Raw genomic sequence first — 24,920 nt, 5'->3', positions numbered from 1 at the left:
TAAGACGGGGTCTTTCTTTAAAAAAAATATTGTGTAGGTACTACTTTTAATATTTACACCTACTATATCAAACGATAAGATATTTCAATATTATTCAGGTACGCATATTTTCTTTACACTGTTGCTTACCTCTTCTGTTTTTTCACCCAATTAAGCACTTTTAGGATACATATTTCTGAAGAACGATAGGATTGTTTTGAAACAGGGATCTATAATTTCGCAGGGTCCACTCGTAAGCCGCAGCGACTTTTTGTCACGTGTAAACACCGCTGATAATATTATATCGTAAACGCAATAATATTATTCACCATCTCATATACTTATAACCGTGTACATCAGTGCGTTTGACATTTTATACGCGATGGCATGCTTAAAACTAAAGTTTCGCATTATTATTTTTGTTGCCTCGGTGTCGGAGTTTGTGTGCCGCGTGCACAAAATATTCGTTCTACGAAAATGTTTTGTCGCCAGAGTTTCGCCATGGTGTGCGCTGAAACGTAAATAAGCACCTCCCAGCCCTTAAAATATTCCAAAAATATAGTGAAAGCGTACATTGTTATACTATAGTGATAGTAGGTATTACTTGTATCTATACAAAATCACAAGTCATGCCGGTTGGAAAAAATGTCTTTACTCGTGCTAGTAGTGCACTTACTACGTATCTCCTACACTTCTTTCCCGATGATACTCTGAATTTTCCAAACAAATGGTAGTAACTGGTAAAAATTATTAAGCATGTATTTTCATGTCAACTTATGTAATAACTAATAACTAATTTTCATGATTTTGGTTAAAAACGAATTAAAAAAAATTGATGAGGTCTATAGACTTGTATCGCGTGTGTCTGTAACCCAAACAAAAAATACGTATTGCCAAAGTTTTGTTTACTCCAATATTTATCACATATGAATCATGTTTATTATGCAAGATTATTAGAACAATAATTTTCATTACCCACTCGAAAAACTATATTTTGGATTTTGCGCATGTCCCCAGAGTCCTCGATCGGATATTGTAATGTAGCAGCATAGCAATTATAACATGGAACATAACACGTAAAAAAAAAATACATATAATTTATATATTGTTATGGATTGTAAACACAATCAAAATATAAATATATTCCCATATTCTAAACTTGCGACTAAACTTGCGACTAAACTTGTCACAGGTGTATTGATACTTTGTGAGTAAATAAAATAAAAGATTAAACTTCAAACCAATATTTAATAACCATTTAGAATACTTAAAATAAGTTGACAATAGTATATGTAATTAAGTGAATCAGTTGTTTACTCAATGGCTCGTGTTGCCGAGGGTCTTTAATCAATAATAAAAAAAAATAAGAATAGTTATAAGTTTATAACTTAAGTCCATAGAAAAAGACTACTAATAACTGATTTATTTTCTTTTGCAAAGTTTGTATTTTTTTTTTTAATTGTAACGCAATATATGATATCATAATTTATTTTCACTCTTATCTATAAGAACAAAACTGTTTAAAAAACAAATGTTAGCAGCGTCGTAAGGAAAAATATACATTTGACCATGAATAGTTCATAATGTTCGTATATGAATGGTTCATTTGTTTGTATGAATAAAGAAACAATGGCTTACGAATTTGAGGCAAAAGGATAGACAACCGATCAAGAAGACTGTTTATTACGCGCACCATTAAATTATCGAATGTTTGATAAAAATATAATGATGCAGAGTACTTATACATGCAACCTCTGGTTCTCGGAAATGTTCAAAAGGGTACCTCGGTTGTTGAGCAATAACAGAGTGTACGTGTATAACTACAGTATAAGTAAATGTTATGCCGTTACCACGTTGGTTCGCTCGATTCATGACCACGGTTATACTGTTGGCTATAAGTTTTAGAGGCCTTATTTTAATGTACCAAGAACTATATTATAATAATTTAATACTCCACCACCGAGGAAAAAAAATGTTTCTCCGCGTCTGAGTTATGGCCGTTTTTCACTGTTTTTTCTCCCCACTGCGACCAACTCGGCTGTATAAAAAACGATCTCTGTCGCAAATTTATATTAGGTTCTTGCTGATTTGAAGTTTTCTCAATTAAAAAAATATAAAATTCAAAACTTCTCCGACGAGAATTGTTTTATGCCATTTTTTTTGGTCTTGAAAAATATGTTCACATTAAATTACATTTATTTTTCTTGGAAACGGTTAGTTGTCAAACATGAATCATCTTGACAAACAGTAAAAAAATGTTATAATAATAATAACAATAATAACAACAACAACAAAAACTTATATAACAACAACAACGTGTATGTGATTGTACCAAATACAATGATTGGTTGGAAATAAGCAAAACGAAATATTTAATTATTACTCGAGTGAAATAGACCTAAAATTACAATTCAGACGATGTGTTACTTAAAAGGCCGTATTTAAGAAGGTATTTAAGAAGGTATTTAAAAAGGTACTTCTCGTATTTAAGAAGTCAAAGGTCATCAAAACCAGTTACGCGTACCAGCAGTTAAAAATACTATATAAAATTATATTCTAATCGATTGACATTTAAATTTAACCACGTAGTTTGATTTCATAACGTTTTGTCTCGTTTTGTTGTAACAACAATTTTCAGCTGTGATTTGTGTCGACTTTAATACTAACAAATAATGCAAACACTCGAGAAAATACGGTTGTACGCATCATATAATATTTTTAATTTTTCGAATAATTGTTATTACACTATTAAGTTGTAGATAATTCAACCAAATAATAATAAATATTATTGTTGCCATTTGTAGTAACACGTTAAATAAATTATAATGACAATATATGTCGATCGACAGGCCCTTACAACGTCATAGTTATAAAGTGTGTAAATATTTATAGTCATATTATTTAGTCACACGCGTATTGCTTTCGAACTCACCACAGAATTTATGTAAATTGTGAATTGATGGTTATAGTTCTTGAGTGAATGCGTGGAGAATATAATAAATACCTACGACCAATTTATCAATTAGTAAAATATATTGTTTATTCAATGAAATTCAAGAGCTATCATACGCCTATTAAAATGTTTAATACAATATCACATAATAATACATAATATTTTTGTATGAGCAGTCGTGATACCTAAAACGTATGGTAAGAAAAGAGACTATAATTTTCATAAACTATTCTACAAACATGACATATAGGTACCTGGTTCGGGTATGGTAAATTATTTACCACCACGCTTCCCCATAATACATGATTCATTTGAAAAAGACAATGAGATCAATGGAATTTGATTGTTTGCATGACCGAGGATATTCGATGTGTCATTTAAATCGTTCCGCTCTCAATAGCCACCGCGTTTAAGGCAAATGTCATTTGACTAGACAAATTCAAAAATGTCACTAAACATACTTTTGTAAGGTAGATTCAGATTTAGATACTTCAAAATGACGTTTTTAACACGAAAGAAAAAACTGACACATCGATCGATTGCCAATCTCTTCAGTCGATTTAGTATGAAATATTATTATTAACTATTTTAATCGCACTATGACTTTATTTCAGGTTGGTATTGTAATGAAAGTGTCTAAAATTGTATAACTTATCATCAATCATATATACATGAAATACTGTAGATGAAACTAATTAGTTGATAATTTTTGTGTGTGTGATAATAGTTTTGAATTGACTTTAAATAATTTTAAATTACAGTTCACAAATAAAATATATTCATTGTTTTTAGTAGACTTAATAATGTGTTATCGCCTAAATCATATGACAACTAATGTGCAATAAGAAGTAATATACTGTACAGACGAAATGGTTTAGCTGTTAATTAAAAAATGTTATCGTAAAATCACCGCGTGTGACTCAGGTTGTAATTAAAAAAAAAAGCAATGAACTTCGTTTTGACTGAGTCAAATTAATTTTTTTCTCACTATTAAACTTTAAACTTTTGGAGTGTTTAATTCGTTTAAATCGCTTGTTGGCTATACTTCCTGTAGAACTTAACGTTTTCACCGCTGACTCGACTCGAATAAGTCGTGTTAATTCCTATCGGCGTACTCGTATTTGACAGTCACCACGACAATATATTGGGTATTTCATGGTTATGTAATATTAATATGATATTCGGAGTAATGAGCATTGAATAATAATTATAGGGTGTTTGTCGTCGCGGGTCGAAAGTATAGTTGCAACTGCAATATAGGTATTATTGCAATCGATAATTCGCCGGAATACCATAGGTACGTATGGTGCGAGTCAAAATGAAATGTTTATTACATATTATTATTATTATTATTATTATTAGTAGTAGTAGTAGTAGTAGTAGTATGTTATTGATATGACGCCGCACAGTACGTTTGAAGTTGCATTTATACGGAAATTTGTAATGAACTATAATGTTACCGTTTTGACAAGCTGAATATAATATCTCTCGGAATCCCAAGCTGATTCGCGGAAGTGTTACTGTTTCAGCATAAAATACAATAGGTATATATATTAATATACTGTAATATTAATATATATTATTATATAACGTATTACAGCGTTGAACAGACAAAAAAATACCCGGTGGAGAGTTGTTTGAGCTAATGGATTTATTTTGCCCGCTCTCTGTTTCTGCGTGTAATTGAACTTCCCGATAAATTAATTTTCCAACTATTTATTACAATAATCATTATACGGGCGAGAATAACGCGCACGGCCGCAAGTCAAAACTGTGTTTTTAATAATATTGATATAGGTACCACGATTTCACGGTTCCTCGGTTCTCGGTTGTAAACAACTCAATAATTATGCTTTCCCGTGTTACGTGAAACTAATAAACTTTTGAAATGGGTAACATACTTTTTTTTTGTACGTATTTTGCCGTGTGCAACGACCAATATAATATGCACCGAATGGGTAGACCTAATTATTATGGTTTTAATATAATAATCACTATTATTATAGTGTTGCTAAAATACATTAGTACACGCTATATGCACATATTATATTAACATTATAACGTTATTAAAAGTATAATTCAAAACTTTTTGGAAACCTGCACATATACACCGTGAGCATTATACATCAGTTAGGTTGGGTTGGATAATTTCAACACACGAAACGTGATTAATTGAGCTCTTCTCTATCTCTCTTCATTTGTAGCGCACACGTGTGCGTACTATCACTGGAGTTTTCACTTTGAGTGTTTGATAACTGCGCTTCCTAGGTACATATATTGGAATTATTTTATCTGCATCACACAACCTTTCTCTCTTTTACTGCGTATACGGTTCAAAGGGCGTACGAGTGCGGATTTCGAAAAAATAAAATCGAAAACAAAACATTCTCACGTACTCTCGAAACTAAACCTTCCTAATATTTCGTTATTTTTTCCGCTCGTCGTGCCTCCGTCGGCACGGACGGACGTCGGTTAATAAGGCGGCCGAACCCGATTCATTATTATTACTACTACGCCCCCGAGGGTGTCCGGGGATTAGCCTTTTTTTTTCTTTACGTCCGGGATACGGTTTGGGTGGCAATGAGTAGTGGGAAAAAACACCACAAACAACAAACGATTCCGAAGTGTTTTCGCAGACTGACATTTCGTACGTGGTCGCCAAAGCATGAAAAACCGAAACGTCATTGCAATAAGACTAGCTAGGTAGTAAAAGACTGCAATGCGTGATGGGCTGTACACATGTTAATAATAATTTCTGGCTAATGAGAGGTAACATATTTTTTTTTTAACAACTTTGTAGGACCTATCCTCTATGACTGGGTAACACCATAATTTATGGGTGTAATAGTATCTATATCATATTTTTATATTTTAAATATTAAGAGTTCTGAAATATCATGAAATTTATTTTCGATAAAGCATAAAAAAATAAATAAGCTTTATTTAGGAATTATAGTAAATACATATATTTCTTAAGTGTAAAGTGGTAAATGTTGTAGAAATGTTTCTTACATAGTACATAAAACAAATAACTTAATAATTCATACAAACATATTTAAAAAAACTTCAGAACTCAGTTTACTATTAGATACTTGTTTATTTATAACCGGAGTTATCCATAACTTCTATGGTTTTACGTGTATAGTACTGGTAGATCCCGCGCATTTGGTTGCCCGTTAGAAATGTCAACTCTATCTGATTTAAACTGTGTTAAATTTATTATTATTTTAATGTTTGGTGTAAAGTGTTCAAAACTTAAAAATAATTCATCGGTCATCTTGCATCTCAAAATACTTTAGCAAACACCTCATTAAATATTTTTACTAACCCATAATAATACTAACAAAAATCAAATATAACTAAGCCACTAATTACCTAGTTCATTAAATCATATAACATCAATTTATAAATCGAATGCAAAAAAAAACAACAAGCCGAACTTCATTGATTTTCTTCAGCGTGCTCAATAAAACAGTATTGTTTCACGAGATCGCTAAACATCTCCAACTTCAGACACTTTACGCGTTATATTATATATTATCAAAGTAGTTAAGGTTGGGTATCGTTTCGAGCGAGAATAACGTGACTATCAGCCCGGACGCACACGCGCGTAAACGTGTACCTACTACGATGTTATATAAACGCTCGAGCGATAACGCTCGGCGCGGCGACGACTTTGCATAATATAAAATATATTGCACTTGATTTATTCGCACAGGACACGCGACGGTCTCGGGCCCGGGGTCGAGGTGGTGGTTCATATAATATTTTAGTACGGAGAAACTTCCGAAGTCTCAACGGACAACAAAAGACATTCTTATTATAGAGGAATATTAGTTAAGTAGAAAGAATATTGCCAAAAGGAAGCTAGTTGTAAGGTTTTATTAACGGGGACGGGGTTGCACCGCTCTTCCGGGTTTTCTGTAGCGCTATTGATTAAGTTTTTTTTATCGGTTTACACGAGAACATTAAAATATTATTTTTATTGCTATAATTGTGATCGAAAATGCATTCATATAGATATAATTTGTGCACCTACACGTGCGCTTATTATACAGGTCAATCCCCTCAAAATAACATTTTTTTAGAGATACTATTTATATACTAATTCCCCTAAAACTAAACTGAGCAAAATGCATCAGTTGCCCTTGACATTTTACATTTTGGTGGAAATCAGTAATTGCCCTTGCCCTCGACAGAATATAATATTATATTCAACCAAAATACCACAACTGCCGTAAAATATAGGCCGCGGCCATTTAGTATTAGTATTGAATAATGGTAATAAAAAAAAAAAACTCTATAATAAAATAATAAATCCAATATTTCAAATTATAATAATAAACGACATAAATTGTAATCTGTCAAAACAAAAATTGAAATACAAAATAATTGTTTTGTTTAATATTTACCCATGTCCGTAACATTTTTCTGTTTGTACCTGCAGGTGAGCTATTTTCCGCTAAGTGCAATTGGCATATTTTTTAAATGCCAAAAACAGTTACTGAGGGCAACTGGCCAACACTAGTTGTAGCGTGCTCAGCATTTTTTAATGGGGGCTTATGAATTTTAAACTATTTTCAGTACACGTTATATTATTATAGCGGTGAATATACTTTCATTGCGATTTTTCATATCATATTAAAATAAGCCGAAGGGGGTTCCATATGACACCCGCTCACCCCTCGGATGACCACGCCCCCGGCCAACACTATACATCAGTATTCTATTCTGTAATGTATAGGCACGTATTACAAGGGTCGTCGTTGGGGAGACGTCGGTGGAACCCAATATTATTATTATAATAACAAAAATATTGCAGCAAGCGGGCACGCCCGAATTTCCCGTTTTTTTTTTCACCTCTCACAACGATGACTAAGGGGTGTGATAAATACGTCTCGTTGACGGCGGCGTCGGTTTATTTCGTCAGTACTGCAGGCATATGATATACCCACACTATACTGTAATATGACGATGATACGACGGTTCCTGCTTATTATGGTGATAAATATAATAATTATGTACACGTGTATATATGTATCATATATATATTGCGTATTATATAATATGAGTATTATAATACGAATAGCGTCCGCACCGACCCATATATTTTATGATGGGTATCTATCTGTCATCGGTCCAGCGACGGTGACCTATAAACAAAAGCATGATATAAACTGTGTGTGTACTTTCAAAATAATATGCTGTATGCACCTTTGCGCCCCCCAATCACCACTAATGGGACACCTGCAACATCCGCCGTGTAAGCGGCACGCATGTAAATTTCACGGATTTATATAATATTATCATAACAAGCATATTGATGACAAGAAAACAACAGGTGCCTACTAGGTAATATATTTCGACGTAAAAGCTTCACTGACCTCATGAGATTCGATAAACTGCTGCTGTAGTAATTATACAAAATAATTATACTGAGCGGATGGACAACAACATAATATGAAAAGCTGTTAAAAATAAAGCAGTCAGGTTGTGTGCCAGTAAAAATGTGCACTGACTAGAAACTTCATGTTGTACAATGCATCAAGGAAGGATTTTTGGCAAGAAAAAGTAACAGGTGCGTTTTTGTAGACTTTAACACCGTGTCCAACATCCGATCTAGTGCATCATGGCAGGTGAGAATTGTGACAGGATGAGAGACCTTTTCAGAGAATTTTATGACGAGGTCCGTCATATACTGTTGTACGCACAAAGAGGAAAATTAATTTTGACCATTAACTATCGTAATTTTTTTAAATTATAATGTTATATTGTTATTTCGTACTATATAATAGTGTATACATAAAAAATAAAAAAACATCACCATTCGCCATCGAATGAAGATGTAACTGCGCTGGGCCCTGGGCAGTATAGCTCGTTTATTCTCTTCGATAATACCATTATTGCTCTCTCCATTATAAGTCATATGATAATATTATAAAATACAGTTGGTTTATTTAAGTTGGTTTCTACCGTGCCAGTAGTACAACAATTTAATAATATATCCACCTGCTGCAGGCGGAAACGATAAAAAGTCCGTGTTGTCGGCGGTTCACACGCGCATAAATATCGCCGGGAAACGGTTTCAATTCCTTTTCCGCCGAGATGGGACCGTCTCAATACTCACGGCGCAATACGTAGGCCATTATAATATATTGCAAATGGTGTGCGTTATTGGCTACTATCATAGTGCTACTAGGGCTGTATGTACAAAGGATATGTATTTTTTGTTCGTTATTTATTTTTATTTTTTGTCCCTCGCCCGACGACCTAGACCACATGTAGAGGATATATTATACGGACGACAGAGACCACGGAGAACGGCGGCGAAATGGCATACATTTTATTCCCGGCTCGCTCCAGAGGCGTTCGACGGACTGATTTATGGCCGGCGTCCCCTCATCCCCGCCGCCGTTGTCGTCTTCTTCTTCGCGTTGCCGCCGCCTCCGTCCGATCGGTCGGTCGGTCGGTCGGTCGGTGGGTCGGAAGGTCGGGTCTCTCGGAATACAAACTCCGCGGCGGCGAGACTGCTGCAGTCTGCAGTTGCCGCCGCGTATTAAAAGCGAAAAAAGAAAGTATCCGATGGCGACGGCGGTGGCTGGTGGTCGAGGCTCCGACAACAATACGAAACGGACAGGGCGAGGGATGATAGTGGGCCGGTGGACGTGTATTTGCTCGTAAATCGTATTCGAGGGCGAGACTTTCGAATTGGATTCGTCACTGAGTTATTGTTCGCAGAATTGCGCCGCAGCGGTATATCCGAGAGCCGATACAATCGACAGCGTTATTATTATCACCGTCATCGCATCCGAACTTCTCTAAGACACCAATAAACGATCTTGATGGCTAGATCACTGCACGAGTGCAGGCTTAAGCCCCGAATAATAATATTATTTACTATAATGATAAAAGTGAATAGCGTTTGCTGCCCGTCGATCATGCAGTAGTTTCGTTGTTATTCTTCGGATTCCGTGATTTCTGTATAGCCACTAACCTGTTATATTATCCGACTACAATCGCAGCGCCCGGAGACAACTCGAACATCGCTTTCGGGAGAAAATAGCAAGAATGTTTGGACCCCTGCCCGAGTGTGACCGACGAAAACCTGAAACTCAAAAATACTTAACGAGATCGTGTATTCCGCACATCAATGTCGTCAGCATATAGTTACGAGGGGCGATGGGTACGCGGTTCTGCTGATGGATATCATGCCCAGCATATGACAGATCCTTATAATATTATTATGATGGTGTTTTTAATCATTTACTTCAAACTTTATAGTTTGTGGACAAACCCAGAGGGAGAGAGAGAGAGAGAGACTTTATGAATGACTGCTGATTCTACTTCCTGCGCAACATAATCAATATATGTATATATATATATAATATAAAAACGGGTGTTGGTCTGTCTGTAACAAATAAACTCAAATACTGTTGTGCCATTTTCGATAAAAAAATATTTCAATCGATTCCTCGAAACTCGAAGAGTATGTTCACCTTATTTTTTGGACTCCTATAGATAGTCTTAAAGGGTAGCTCACACACGTTTTTTTTCAGCTCACTAAAAGACTCCTTTTTCGTTTATTTAAAGAGTTGTCTAATTACGCATTATATTTCATTGCAATTAGTAGACATATGACATAGGGACACATTTTCAAAAAGAAACAAATTGTTGTCACCGACAACGCCGGGTGGCACAGCTTGTCTATTATAATAGGGCTTTCACACTTTTCAGACTATTTCGCGGGAGTGATGGAATATCGTTAGCAACGGCCAATGTTGAACAAATCGCAGTTTTATTGACGTTGTTAAAACGTAAAACCTTACGTGAACAGCACATACGTTATATCGAGGAAAGCGTATCGTTATTGTTTGTCGTTATTAAAATAATATTATGTTGTTGCTGAATTATATTATTATGATCGAGTAATCATCGTCGTCGTCATACTGTAACCACTGTCATTAATCCATTAATGTACGAGCCATAAAACATTTGTAAGCCGTTTGTCATTTTTACGACCGCGCTGTATCCTCCGCCAGTTTGGTAGTCCGGAGTTTCTCGAAAACAATATTATGTCGATTGTAAAATTAGTTCGAATGGATACACGAATGTGTATAACAAGATTCATTATTATTACGTATTCGGATCGCGTGCTACCAGTACATTATTATCGTACATATAGTAGTTCGGTAAAAAATAATTATGATAAAAAACCCTCCATCTCGATTATTTTCTGTAAGCGAAATCATAAGCTTAAACGTGTTCGGCGCAACGGGAAGGCCTAATCCCAACTTTCATGATTACCTCTACCTATACTACGAAACAATGCCCACGCCTAATATTCTCTTTTGAACAAACCACTCACATTATATTATAATCGTGGGAGGGTGTTGGGTTATCGACATCGTATTTTTTTCGTAGAGAAAAGGTGCGACGCGTGTATGAAATCTGATCGATAACATTTTTGGCATGAACCCATTTCAAGTGCAATGGCTCTAAACTACCTGTATAATAAACTTCAAGGAAAGGGTACTTTATATAATTTTTTAAGTTTTGAATTTCTCTCTGGGCGTATATTATATTCTAGCTGTATAGTAATTAGTTATTAGCCTAATCCTATCAAGACCAAAAGTTCGATTAAAAATATTTGTTTGTTCCAAGTTTTAAAAAGTTTTAAAATGTTAAAAAAGTTATTTTTTACACAATTTAAGTTATGACCTTAATGACAATCTGTTTAAATCAAACGTATAAGTAGATAATTAAAAGTATTATTTTTTTGAGAAAAGAAATGTCCACCACATTCTCTGCTGAACTTCCATTTACCATCTTCATCGTTTGAATACCATAAACAGATGATACTCCGAACTTATCACATATTTGATTTTTCTATTACCCATTCCACTATTTACGTAAGCTATAATATTATGTTTTTGAAAAACAGTAATTAGATCAAATGTGGTTTAATACAACTTTTTTTGTTGTGTTTTTTGATAGATTTTTTAAATACATAACTATTAATAATGTAACATGATAATTTGAAACTAAAAAAATTATGTTTTAAATTTGCTGAATTGCAATTAATATAAGTAACTGAATACAAATTTCTCTGTATAGGTTGGCAGCAAGCCCGAATTATACTATCATCAGATTATACAAATTCTAACGATTTATCATTGTTTATATACCGTGTTACTCATTGAAAACTCATTGTTTCAAAAATAACCAAATGGTTTTTGGGAAAAAAATGTTTTACCTTGTTTCTAGTAGTTAAAAAATGATATTAAAAAAAATATTAATTTATTTTTTAATATATTAATTTATCCCTAACTTTATTTTTAAGTCTTACTTTTTGAATGACAACATGTAGGTTGAATTTCATACTCCAAAGTAGAATATTCTTCAAAGTATTTTGCTATATAAAAATAGAATTTAGGACGGTTAGTTTATCAGATAAGTATTTAAAATTTAGAAGAGCTGCGTAAAGTAGTACGCTGCATGTTACCCTGCAACATGTTGGTCCACTATACTAGTCATATAAATTTTAAATTCTTATAACTCAAAAAGTCATAAAATACTCATCCTAAATTTGATTTGTAAATATCAGAGATAAAATTAAAACTGTATAATAAGTAAAAACTTGAACAATATTATGAGGGTAAAAAATATTTAAAATATAATTTTTAGTAAAAAATTGTTTTGGAAGGACCTTTGAAACCATGTAAAAAAATATTTTCCAAACCATAAATAATTTTTAGATGATGTGTGTCTTACGTTAAATGCATTGCCCTTTATCGTTTTTAGTGATCCTTTAAATGACTTGGGCTTATTGTATTGCCTTATCCAAATTACTAGAAGATATTTAATTTATTTTCATTCCAAATAATTGCATCAATACATTTTTCAAACCTTAAAATAAACCAACTAATTTTTACATTTTTTGTGACTTTTGTATAGACTAACATTTAATAAGTATATTTTTGGGGAGTATCGTATATAATTTTATAATTTTCATTGATATCTACACAGTCTATACAAATCTTTATACGGTTGGTGTTTTGTTGATCGTAGGTTGGTAAAGACTGAAAAGGATTTCATTGATGGCACTTTGGCGTGGGTATTTGGCTTTAGAGTTGACTTCTTCAACTAGTATAGAGTTTGAATTTTATAAATCCATCGTCTTGAATATTTTCACAAACTGTATTATAAATGTACAAGTCAATAAAATAAAATCGATTAAATGAGTCGTGACTGGCCGTAATCCTTCAGGAAATTCCCGAACAATAACTGTGGGTAGTCTCAATGTAAAGTTGTTGAGACTCGACTCCACTGTAAGGAAAAACGGAAATGGTACTCTTAACATTTCAAATAATAATGATAATAATAACAATATATCAATGAGTTAGGACCACTGCTGATGCAACCCTCGTCAACGGGGTTGAATTCCAACTATTGCTTCTGAATCGCATTTCTATAATATTGTTATAAAACGCTATATAACTTAAAACTCGTTTGCTGGACGCCGCTGAGCTCAGTTTCATAAATTGTATTGTTAATATTACGGACCGCCTTATGATATGATTAGATTATAATATTATCCAAAGTGGCATCACTAAAAATGTTCTACCCCCGCGCCAGCAAGTTATTGCATTTTATAAATAAAACATTCCCCTTGTATAATATGCTTATTGTACTAAACATCATGATGTGTAATTTGAATAATTATCTTAATGGAAAAAATAAATACGTTTTGTTATATTTATTAAACGCGACTAATAACGCACCACACTCTGCGCTCCATCTGTCAGTCTCATTCTGTCTGCGTCTGCTCCGTATCTCTGTCTCAGTTCTCCCACACACACGTACGCATCCTTCAGCTTGCTCTCTCGCCACCTCCAAAGGTCGTGTAAGGTTATCCCTTTAAATATAATATGAGCACTCTGTGTCGTCAAGGTCGAGTGGTCGAGATATCGTACATATCACGTTGGGATGGAGAGGTCGACTCTCGACGGTGGTGGGACTTTGAGTTTTTACACTGTCGTACTCCCCAAGCGTGCTTATCGCCGTTACGCACAGACGAAACTATAGGTGCATTTATTATGACCACCACGAAGGATTTAGATTAATTCTTAGATAAATATTTGTTCTCCGTCGTCATAATACTTACTATACATTATAATATAAAGAAAAACGAAATAGCGTTTTATGTTAAACCACCCCGATCGCACACAGTAGTTCGCGACCTGCAGTATTATAAGTCTTATACTCGTATAGGTGATATTATTATATCGACTCCAACACGGGATTGTACAACACTAATCAATTTCATCGAGGCCACAACATTCTTAAACGACGATTTATTTATTTTTTACATTCAGGTAATCTGTATCGTTTTAGATATAATAATTATCTTAATTATTAATTTAATAATTAAGATATATTAATTATATTGCGAAACTAAATTAAAAAAATTACAATGAAGTATTAATAATAAATAATTTAAAATAACTTTACCCATACCGTATATTTTGTAATAATATACTGGTCGAAGAAATCAATAAGCGATGCTTGCGTTTACATAATATCGGGAGCCCCCTCGATCCGGGCGCGTCGGGTGTTTTCGTGAGCAATTCGTCAACGTTCTTCAGTTAGATTAATGAACTAATAAACGCAATACGTGAGCGACAAATTTAATTGAATTAAGCACAGCACGTGCCACCTACATCCACGTGTGTTATAACCACGATATCGCATATTATTATAAATTACATATTTTTATGTAGGTGCATGAATACACCCTGATCGTGACGTCGATCATTCTCGTGTGATGGAATTATTGTGTGAATTAAAATAGACGTTTCAAACACTACTGATACCTGCAAAGTACAGATCTTTGTCATTTCGGGTTACAATTTGTAGGCCTTTCATTCGATATAGACAGACCATGTTGGCCCTCTTTGAATGACTCAGCCACTCCCAAAACAAATCTTTAGTAAGGCGTATATCTGAGTATTTATTATTATTTATACGTAATTAAAAAAAAAAGATTTTTAATTCAAAGTCGTTTAAGTTCTAAATTGCCACAATGGCTATACAGTATACGACCATCCACGGGCGATGACGACATCGGGATTTCATTCACCATTCATTTTTATAATTTGATTTGTAAGCTACGTCCCCTGACTGACGCCGTCACTGTCTCGCAGAGTCTATGATGAGTTTTGTCTTTATAATTCAGTATTAATAATTTAATCGAATATGTTTTTCTTACATCCGACCTGCATCAACTCGTCCTTCTCTTTGTTAATCGTAGTCGATGATTTTTTTTCATTTAAGTCGTCTTCACTATTCGATGATTTCGGTCACGTACTGCACGTAATACTCTTAGAATAATGAAAATAATAAATATACCTTCCCCGAAAATATGGTTTAACGTCAGGTAAGGTGGTTGGGGATCCCAGCGAGAGGGTCTACAACTTTTAATTATCCTCCCGTATACCACACCCCACACCTATCTCCCCGTATACATTGTGTGTGTGTGTTATCAGGAAAATAATTTGTCCTCGAGTAAGTTTTTACTTCCATCCACATCGACTTGGAACAATATAATAATAATAACGATATTATGTAATATTATTATGAAGCTATAAATACTGTGGAGGTCCAATAATAGCTACGAGCTCAAAAGGGGTCAGCAAAACGGCGCATCGGTTATGCAATATAGCTACATTGGACCGTTTACATGCAATAACATTAATTATTCTAATTATTTGAATTAAGCAATCTATACAATTTATGTTTAATAAGCTAAGTGAAGTCAGGATGAAGTTTAACTTGAAATTTCGAGGAGAATCCGCCCACCCTTATGACACTCCTAAGTCATGGATATAGGGTTAGGTTACCATTCCCGACATAATTTTCTTTTCAGTCTGGAACGCAAACATAGCATTATATTATATTAGTACTATGGGCATTGGTATCAAATGTGCACCAATCGACTGCGCATTTGCACGCAACAGTGGCAATACAATAAACAGTAATAATAATATGCCGCCTGTGTAAATACAGTAATAATATTATCGCGTGTAACCCGGTAAGTGGTCGTATCGGCGGCTAGTTGATAAAAACCCCAGTGTCGGTAAACGGGCACGTTCGGCCGCGATGAATCGATTTTTTTGTTTTTTTTTCACAAGAATCCCCATTTTTTCTCTCTCTCTCTCTCTCTATGCACGTTTATAATAACATAATAATAATAATAATAATAATGTAGAATATTATATAATATATAGGTACTGTATTTGGCTCGCGAGTTCGTAATAACATTGCACTACGCCCGCCTTCGTGTAATCGAAATGGGATTTCGACAAACGATACATCATAACCATCCGATATTGCATACTTTACCTACCTACGGCCTGCAAAACGCCGAGTTTTCTCAAACGAGCGCCTTTCACGTCCCCAGTCCCGTACCTGCGCACCCATCCCGTTGTTAGCATGATATTAGCTGAAGCCACCACCCGTCACTGTACCATATACCATATACCTACACACAATGTTATATACCGAACAAAACAAATCACCGGATTCGCGTGGAACTTTTCACGAACAAAAACGTCGAATCGCTACCCCTAGCAGCACCACATTATTATTTTTTCGTCGTCAACGTCTTTTTTTGTCGATGGTTTTTATCGTCCCGGCGTGCGGCTAACCATTTTCGATGGGTACGCAGTCGTCGTCATTCGCTTTATGGCCGATCCACTACGATCATCGGTCCATAAAAAATATCATACTGTTATCTTTACGAGAGACCATGCCACCTGCGGGACCAGATTTATATGTATCCATGATGAGGGGGGAGGGGATACGCATATCGGTTCCAACTATTGATTTTGTATCGACTGGGCCAGCTACCGTTCTTATTAATATACTGCTTGTCAATTCCGACGAGCCTTACATTAAATATAATATATTTAAATGTTTAAAACTATATTGTAAACTTTAAAAGTGTTGATAATTGGTACATAGAATATTGCATAATATATTATGTTGATAACAATTATTTAAATGATCATTCTTAAACCGTGTTTGATTTTAAATTGTTTTTTTTTCAATATTTTGATTTTTCTTATCAATTTTACTAATGAATAACGCATAGTATAAAAGTTAATGTTTAGTCTTAAAAATCGTGTTAAAAAAAATACATTTATTAGTATACTTTCTACTATAGAAATATTAATGAACGGTAGTACTTTCAAACAAATCAGTATATAAAAATTATACATTTGTTATTATTATCATAGTTAAACACTTATTTTTAATATTATTTTGGAAATCCCGAATTCTTAAAATATATAATTAATATACTAGCTTTAAATTAAAAATTGTTTATGATATTTGTATGCTTGTATGCCGTGTTTGAGAGCGTAAATAATTTGAAAAAATACTGCAAAGAATTTGTATGCCATTTTAGCATAAATTAATTGAATAAAAAAACAATATAGACTAATACATACGTCATATTAAAATATTTATTAATTATAAATTATAATACCGTAGAAACACAAATTTAAACTATAAACTCGGGCAGTCTATTATAGTTAACGCTGTAGTACATAATAAGTTAATATTATTTGTAATCCTATATCTACAAAAGTACTTATTTAGTGGTGCAGTCGACAAAAGTGAAACATTCGTCTGTCTTCTAATAATATATAATAAACTCGTACAATAGGGTCTGTTTGAAATCGACCGCCATGCGTGGTATAGATTATTTTTAAGTCTTATACTGCAATTTCAACTGTCGGATTACGTAGTAGATTACAATATAGCAACTATCAAGTCATCAATTATTTCCCAAACAGCAGTATTATAAATAATAAATCATTTGTGAATTGTGGGTAACGATAAGAGCGTCCGAGTGTTCTAAACATGCGTGTGTGATTATCGTTTGAACTTAAACGGTTTTCAGATCACCTAAAAACGTCTCGCATGTTAGCTATTAATCTTGTATGAAACCATAAACACTTATTATACTACATAATATTTTCATCTTGAAATATTAGATTTTTGATAGAACTGGGTGAAATAAAACAATATTTCGTCATTTCTCTGGTGTAATTTATGAACACGACCAAAGGTGTCACGATTCATATTTAGCCACCTAATATTATATATTATGTATTAAAGTAGTATAAAAATAATTGAAAAAACAATTCTTACTAATTACTGGAATAGTGATGGCCGATGACTTAATTTTACGATATCGTCTTTTAATTATAGAAATCTTAAAACAATAATGTCCACAGTGCGCAATTCCTGATACTCTACAAAAACCCAATAGGTTTTTGGTTTTATTACATCATAAAATTACCTTTGTCAAAATTGGTATTTTTAATATCCACCACAACGCTCCAGATTCATTTTTAAGAACGAGTAGCTCAAATTCTTCTCGTATTCTTAGTGCTCGTCGGACAAAAATAATTTTTATATGTGATTACCCAATAATATATTAGCAATCGTATAATCTTTCGATAAAACCGGATTCGATACATCGACATAATATAGCTCCAACGATAACGAGCACAGAATTTCCGTCATGATATCAATATTCCTACATAATATAAAATACGTACTTAAGAGTAGGGTCCATCAACGTCGTCGGCCTCGACCACTCGATTGTCGTTGGGAAAATATCGATCGGCGCTCTTCGATTTTCACCCACCGATCGTCGTTCGACGGATTTTTTCTTTTAATATTTATGTTTATATCGGTTTGTTTTTTCTTTTCCAAGGTACATATCCGGAGGCGCCATATTGTTCTCCAAGTGGGAGTCCTGGGAGTTCTTCGACGGGTCGTACTTCTGCTTCATATCGCTGAGCACCATCGGGTTTGGTGACTTTGTGCCGGGCAACAGTATCACCGGCTCCGGTACCAGCCTCGGTACGGGCACCAATACCGGTACCGGTACGGGTCCTGGTAACCGATCCAGCGCCGGTACCGTCATCGAGCTGAGCTTCATACTGTGTTCCATGTACCTGATGCTGGGCATGGCCCTGATCGCCATGTGTTTCAACCTGATGCAACAGGATGTCGTGATGAAAATCCGGACGTGCACGGACATCGTTCGGAGGATCAGCAGGTGTAAAAACTGATCCATGTAGCGTACCCAGAGATCATCGTTCAGGATGGGTACGAGCGAGTTCGGAGTCGTGTGCATAACTGCCATGGTGTACCCACGCGGTTCGTAATTTGTTATTAAAATATTATATTACGCCGTTGTTGACCAAACGAACATCAGAAGTCGTATTCAGCTGCACTCGGACACCCGCTCTCGGGATTCGACCAAACGTCATTTTCCTGAATTACCCGCGAACGCCGACGAAAACAGGAATTACGGACGCCGATTATATTTAGTTCAATGCATTTTTTATTGTACTATTTTTAGGTTTTTTTAATGTATTTTATCTTTTTTTTTTCCCCGTTTTGTTTTGTTCCACTTACCCCCATTCGTGTAAATAAAAGTCATTATGTTTTACTTTATGAGTTGAATTTTAGTTTGCCGCGAGAAATTAACAGTCTGACCAGCGTGCTCTGAAACAGAAACACATTTATCTTACCGTCATAGGACAGGTAATCTCGTACTCACTCCCTCCTCCTCCACGGTAAAACCGTGCGATTTTCATTTTCTCCGTGTTTCCGCGGTCTTTTATACATTTTACCCTTGTATATATTATTATTATTATTATTATTATTATTAGTTTTACAATATTTCCGCAATTCCGCGTATAATTCATTACCAGAAAATGCGTTATTAATTAGTGAGCTTCCGGGCCCAAAACGTCGTATCATTTGAGTGCATGACAAAACAGAAAACATCTCACTCGTGCCAAACACCCACCACGTGTGGCCACTATATTACAACACAATTAACTTTAATGTAAAAATATGCATTTATTATGTGTACATGTAAATCTTTTACGAATTCAAAATATATATTGTATTGTTAAAATGTTATTTTTAATACTTATAATATTAAAGTTGATTATCATTAAACAAACTTAAATCTGTATTGTTATTATATTAGGTATTATTATAATAATTATTAGTATTTTTTTTTTTCCATTATTGTTTTTATTGAAACCGTGTTGGTACATTTGTACAAATACTTTATGCAGGTCACAGATATCCGTGATTTCCACGACGAATGGGTATATATATATATATATAACCTATATAGACAAACCAGAAATACAATATATATATTATGTATATAAATTATACAGTAGTATTAGTAAGTATACTGTATTGACATTAACCTGACCATGTAGTACAATAATGATGAATTTGACTATGACGTATTTCATATCTCCAGTAAGTACGTTGATATTATATGCTGTTCACAGTGTATCATAAAAGTAAAATGTATATTATTATGTAGATAGCGATGGTTTGATAACATACAATTATTTTATATGAATATATATATTTACAAACATTATATTTTTCTGACGAGAGATACTAGAAAAGAACGTCTTATGTTCTTATTTTTCTGCGTATAATTTTTTTAATGTCTTTTTATTTCATCTCATTCAATTTGGAATAGGTACATAATAATGTACAAAGCAGATAATATATTTTAGTTTTCAATAAAAATGAAAATCTGCTGCTTTATATCGTGTATTAATACCTTTCAAATACTTTATGTGAATCCTAAGACCCTAACTATATAATATTATGTATTACAATATTACGATTCCCTATAATAAGAACGATATGTGGAATGCCTGTACCGATTTGAGAGCAAAATAATAATTTCATTTTATAACCTACAAAAAGGTCTTTCTATTAAAAGAAAAATAATAATATTAATTTTACACTCACCCCAATCGTTTATAGTTATTGAAATTAAAACTTCGAGTTTACATTTTTGAGCTTGGAAATGTTTTATTCCGATAAAAAAATGAGTTGCCAAACCATTATTGACAAAAAGTGAATATTAAATGGTCTCACTGTGACGTAAACGTTTTGGGATTAAATGCAACCTGGGATGTTTACAAACTAGGCTTTCCCGAAAAAAAACTTGGCAAATAGGCCCAAAAAAGATATCTACAGTAAAAAGTATAGAGATACGCAAGTCATTAACTTGTTCATCCACAATAATACCGAGTTCGATAGCATCGACCGAGCATCAATAGGGTGGACTGCGGAAGTCCGATTGTAACTTCCACTATAAATAAGCCATATCATCATTGTCTAGGATTAGTGATCGATGAATCACTACAGTATCTCGTTTATAAGTAGGTTTCTGATTGGCGGTATTTCTTCGTCGCAATTATAAAATCAGAAAAAATACCGCGGTTCCAGTGTAACGAGTTAGGTATTGTTTGTCTTTCTTCTTAAGCACAATTAAAGATGATGATAATAATAATAATAGTAGTAAACCGATACAATAATACTATTTGTTTGTTTCAGTAATGGGATTGTATTTTCAAACATTCATTTAAGAGTCTTTACTTGCAATTACTTAGATATTAAATATGTAAATATAAATATATATTTTTATACAAATTTAAATAATAACGGGAATATAAAAGTAATAACAGTATAATATCCCCTCCATTACTCAAAAATAGAATTCCAAATATACAGTTAATTATTTTTATTTTTTCTCCATTCTGCGTACTAAATTATATTTTAATCATACCATTACTATTTTTCACAAAATTAAAATTCTATTAACATTTCTTTTAATAATTTATGGTTAAATATTTTGAATTGCTTATTTTAAACCACACCTACTTTGGATTATGAAAACAACTGGTTATTTATTATATTTCTATCAGTCATAATGCGTATAGGTACTCGTATTCAATACAAAAATACAAATACATAATATAATCAGTTTTAAAACTATATAGATTGAATAACTTATAAAACGTATTATACCTTTTCCCATACGAGGTATTGTGATGTCCTAAAACACAATTTAGTTTGTTCTTATTTTATTTTACATTCTAATATTTTATCTCAAATGTATTGATTTTTGGGCAAGAATGAAATATTTTATTCAAATGTAATCCAAACATATTATTTTCCCTGGCCTATGGGTGACCTTTTGTGTAGTTTTATCTTGTAATCTGAATTGTTTTCCAGTAGTTCATGACACACTGCAAACGATTTTCTTAACATTATGTTTACTTATATTTTAAAGGTTTATTCTTTGTAATCTGACCTGTTTCAGGACACGAAACTGTAATATTGAAGTTACAACTTTAACTTTTCTAATGTGTTCTGACAATTATAACAGCTAATTACAATCCATCAAGGTTTAACGTTATGTGAATTGCATTTACTATTATTCCAAATATTTTAATGCATCGGAAAAAAACGAATATATGACATAGCTTTCTAAAATGCTGTAGTTTGCTATGAAAAAAATACATTTAAATTATTTTAACAAAATCATTTTACCAGAACCAGAGACACCAGAAAAGCTTATCCCATAGAACCTCGGATATCCATTACAATATGTCTCATAATCATAGATAGGTGAACCTAAAACTAAATAATTAATTAAGCTGACTAATCAGATTACCCTTTGACCCTGTGAGTCTATGAGAATTGAAATAATTGTAAGACAATGAGTAAAATTATATTCCCCAACTTTTTTTATTTTCAATTTTTAATCAACCAACATTAAAACTGTTCGATTATACTAAAATCCAGTACGTTAATATAGTTTGTTGAATCAACAATCATTTGTATAATATCAGATGATTAAACATTTATACACAATTTATAAAATCCATTACTTGCCGTATACTTTACGATCTATACTCTACGATACTTTTTCAAATATTTACTGAGCAAAAATGTAAATTATTACTTGAAATCAGACTTCACCGAATAAATTATTTTCAAGGATCACTATTAAACAATTTTCTCTAATAAGAGACCAAAAATATGATAAATTATAATCATAATCTATTCGTACAATTTACGACATCCAACACGAATCACTGCATTGTTCTATTTTCTTTTAAAAAGTATGGTACTTACGAGCCCAGTCAAATAAAAAAGACTCTCAAAAAAAGACTCTGCGTTCCAAAATACTATATGATTTTGTATGAGCAGTAGTTTTGTTACTCCACAATTTAAAATCTCTATCAGAGTATAATGTAAACATACATAAACAAAAATTCGGACAAGATACGGAGACCGGTCTAAGGTCTTCGAGAGCACTCTTCTTGTTTTGCTCACCTCAGTGCAGTTGTACACACGACGTATAGCAAGAAGTATATTTTTCATATTAAACTTAGAGCGATGACAATAATGATTAATAATAACAATAAGAGAATTAAATTCATTTTCAATTTATGCTTAGGATTTTTCATAGACGATTTCTTGAGAAAGTTTTTAATCGTTTGAGTTATAATTGTATAAATTACACGAAAAAATCAATTAATCTATGGAACGTAATATTCGTAAATGACTCCAACTTATCCAAGCATACCAAAAAATAATATGTTATTGATGTTTATTGTATCGTGTGATTGAAATTGTAACGTGTCACTCAAAGAATCCAATTATTATGGTATCATTTCGCTCTATAGGTAATTACTACGGGATTGAATAAGTACTTCACCTTCCAGTCGACCTAAAAAATGAAAACTAATAGAACTTGAGTAAAATAATATCTAATAAATTATTGAATACGAAAACCTTATATTACATTCGAAAAATCCGAAACTTTCATTGATCAACTTCGATAAATCTCGTCAAATACAGTACCTTATGTATAAGTACATTATTGGGATTGAAAATGACATTTTTTTTTTTGAGGGGAGGAAGCGGATAAAAAGACCTTTTTTCAAAACGCCATACCAATCGTACAAATGATGAGATAAAAGTTCTAAAAGGAGATTTGAAGTACCCGGCATGTCTTTTCGAAAATGCTTTGACGCTTTTCATAAATTTAGAATTTAAACCAATTTAATATTTTATGAGATACATAATATTACTCTTAAATTAAAACTCTCAAATATAATCTTATATTATATCCATAAGCAAAAAAAGCACTAACACTTTTCAAAAATTCACCCTCATTTTTCCAAAGTTAATTATTTTCCCTTGCGTTTAATAATTATGTCACAATGTGACTTTCAAAACCCTTTACATTTTTAACATAGACCCTCCTATGTATCTGTACACTTTGACTTTTCCATACATTTAAAAAAAAAAGCTGAAAAGTCGTGTATACATTAAATTAATACTACAAAAAATAAATAACAGACCAACAGCGGAAACGGAACGCAGAATAGTTAAATGAATATTGCAAGATACACATGTTGTTAAACGGAAAAATAATTTCTATGTAAAATGAGAGAAGGTGACAATATGGTCACGTAAGTATAAAATAAAATAAACTCAATTTGCGTCATGACGTGAACATATTTTAAATCAGAATCGTTTTTATTATAATTACCTGTTTTCATTCAATCATAGTTTTTTTTTGTAGTAGTAGTAGTAGTAGTAGTAGTAGTAGTAGTAGTAGTAGTAGAACTAAACAACAAAATTTTGTTAACAATTTATATTCTTTAAGTTGCCCCTTGTAACAGTGGTTTTCTTTAAAATTGTAATACTTTAAGCTTACAAGTTTTTTTAACCATACATTCTGGATACAATTAGTGTGTGGATTTAAATTAACAGTGCTCCAGCGAAAACAATAAAAGGTCTACAACATTAAAAACTAAATTAGGGAAACAATTTTAATTTTGTTTTTTTTTCAGTTTAATTTTTGTATGTTGGTTTTGAGTAGGTACCTTAGGCGTATAAAAAATATTCAATTAGAAGGTTAAATCACTATTTGCATACCTGTTTAAACTTTACCAAAAAACTTAATTACATGGTAATTGTTTAAAACGAACAGAACCCCATGGTGGGCACACACCGTTATTTTAATTTTGTGCCACTTCTGACTAGACTTTAAAAT

At 33.0% G+C, this 24,920-nt stretch overlaps 1 protein-coding gene across 1 annotated transcript in view; it reads left to right on the top strand.

Annotated features, from left to right (window-relative positions):
- Nucleotides 1-19,819, top strand: part of LOC111031544 (TWiK family of potassium channels protein 7-like) — a 95,246-nt gene extending 75,427 nt beyond the window's left edge. The window contains exon 4 of the mRNA XM_022311547.1: nucleotides 18,720-19,819. Within this exon, the coding sequence (XP_022167239.1) occupies nucleotides 18,720-19,080 (361 nt within the window). The 3' untranslated portion in view covers nucleotides 19,081-19,819. The remainder of the gene's footprint in view (nucleotides 1-18,719) is intronic.
- The last annotated feature ends 5,101 nt before the right edge of the window (nucleotides 19,820-24,920 follow it).

Source organism: Myzus persicae, unplaced genomic scaffold (assembly GCF_001856785.1).
Source record: "Myzus persicae strain clone G006 unplaced genomic scaffold, MPER_G0061.0, whole genome shotgun sequence".
NCBI classification, from domain to species: Eukaryota; Metazoa; Arthropoda; class Insecta; order Hemiptera; family Aphididae; genus Myzus; species Myzus persicae.
This window is presented reverse-complemented; position numbering and strand designations above follow the sequence as displayed.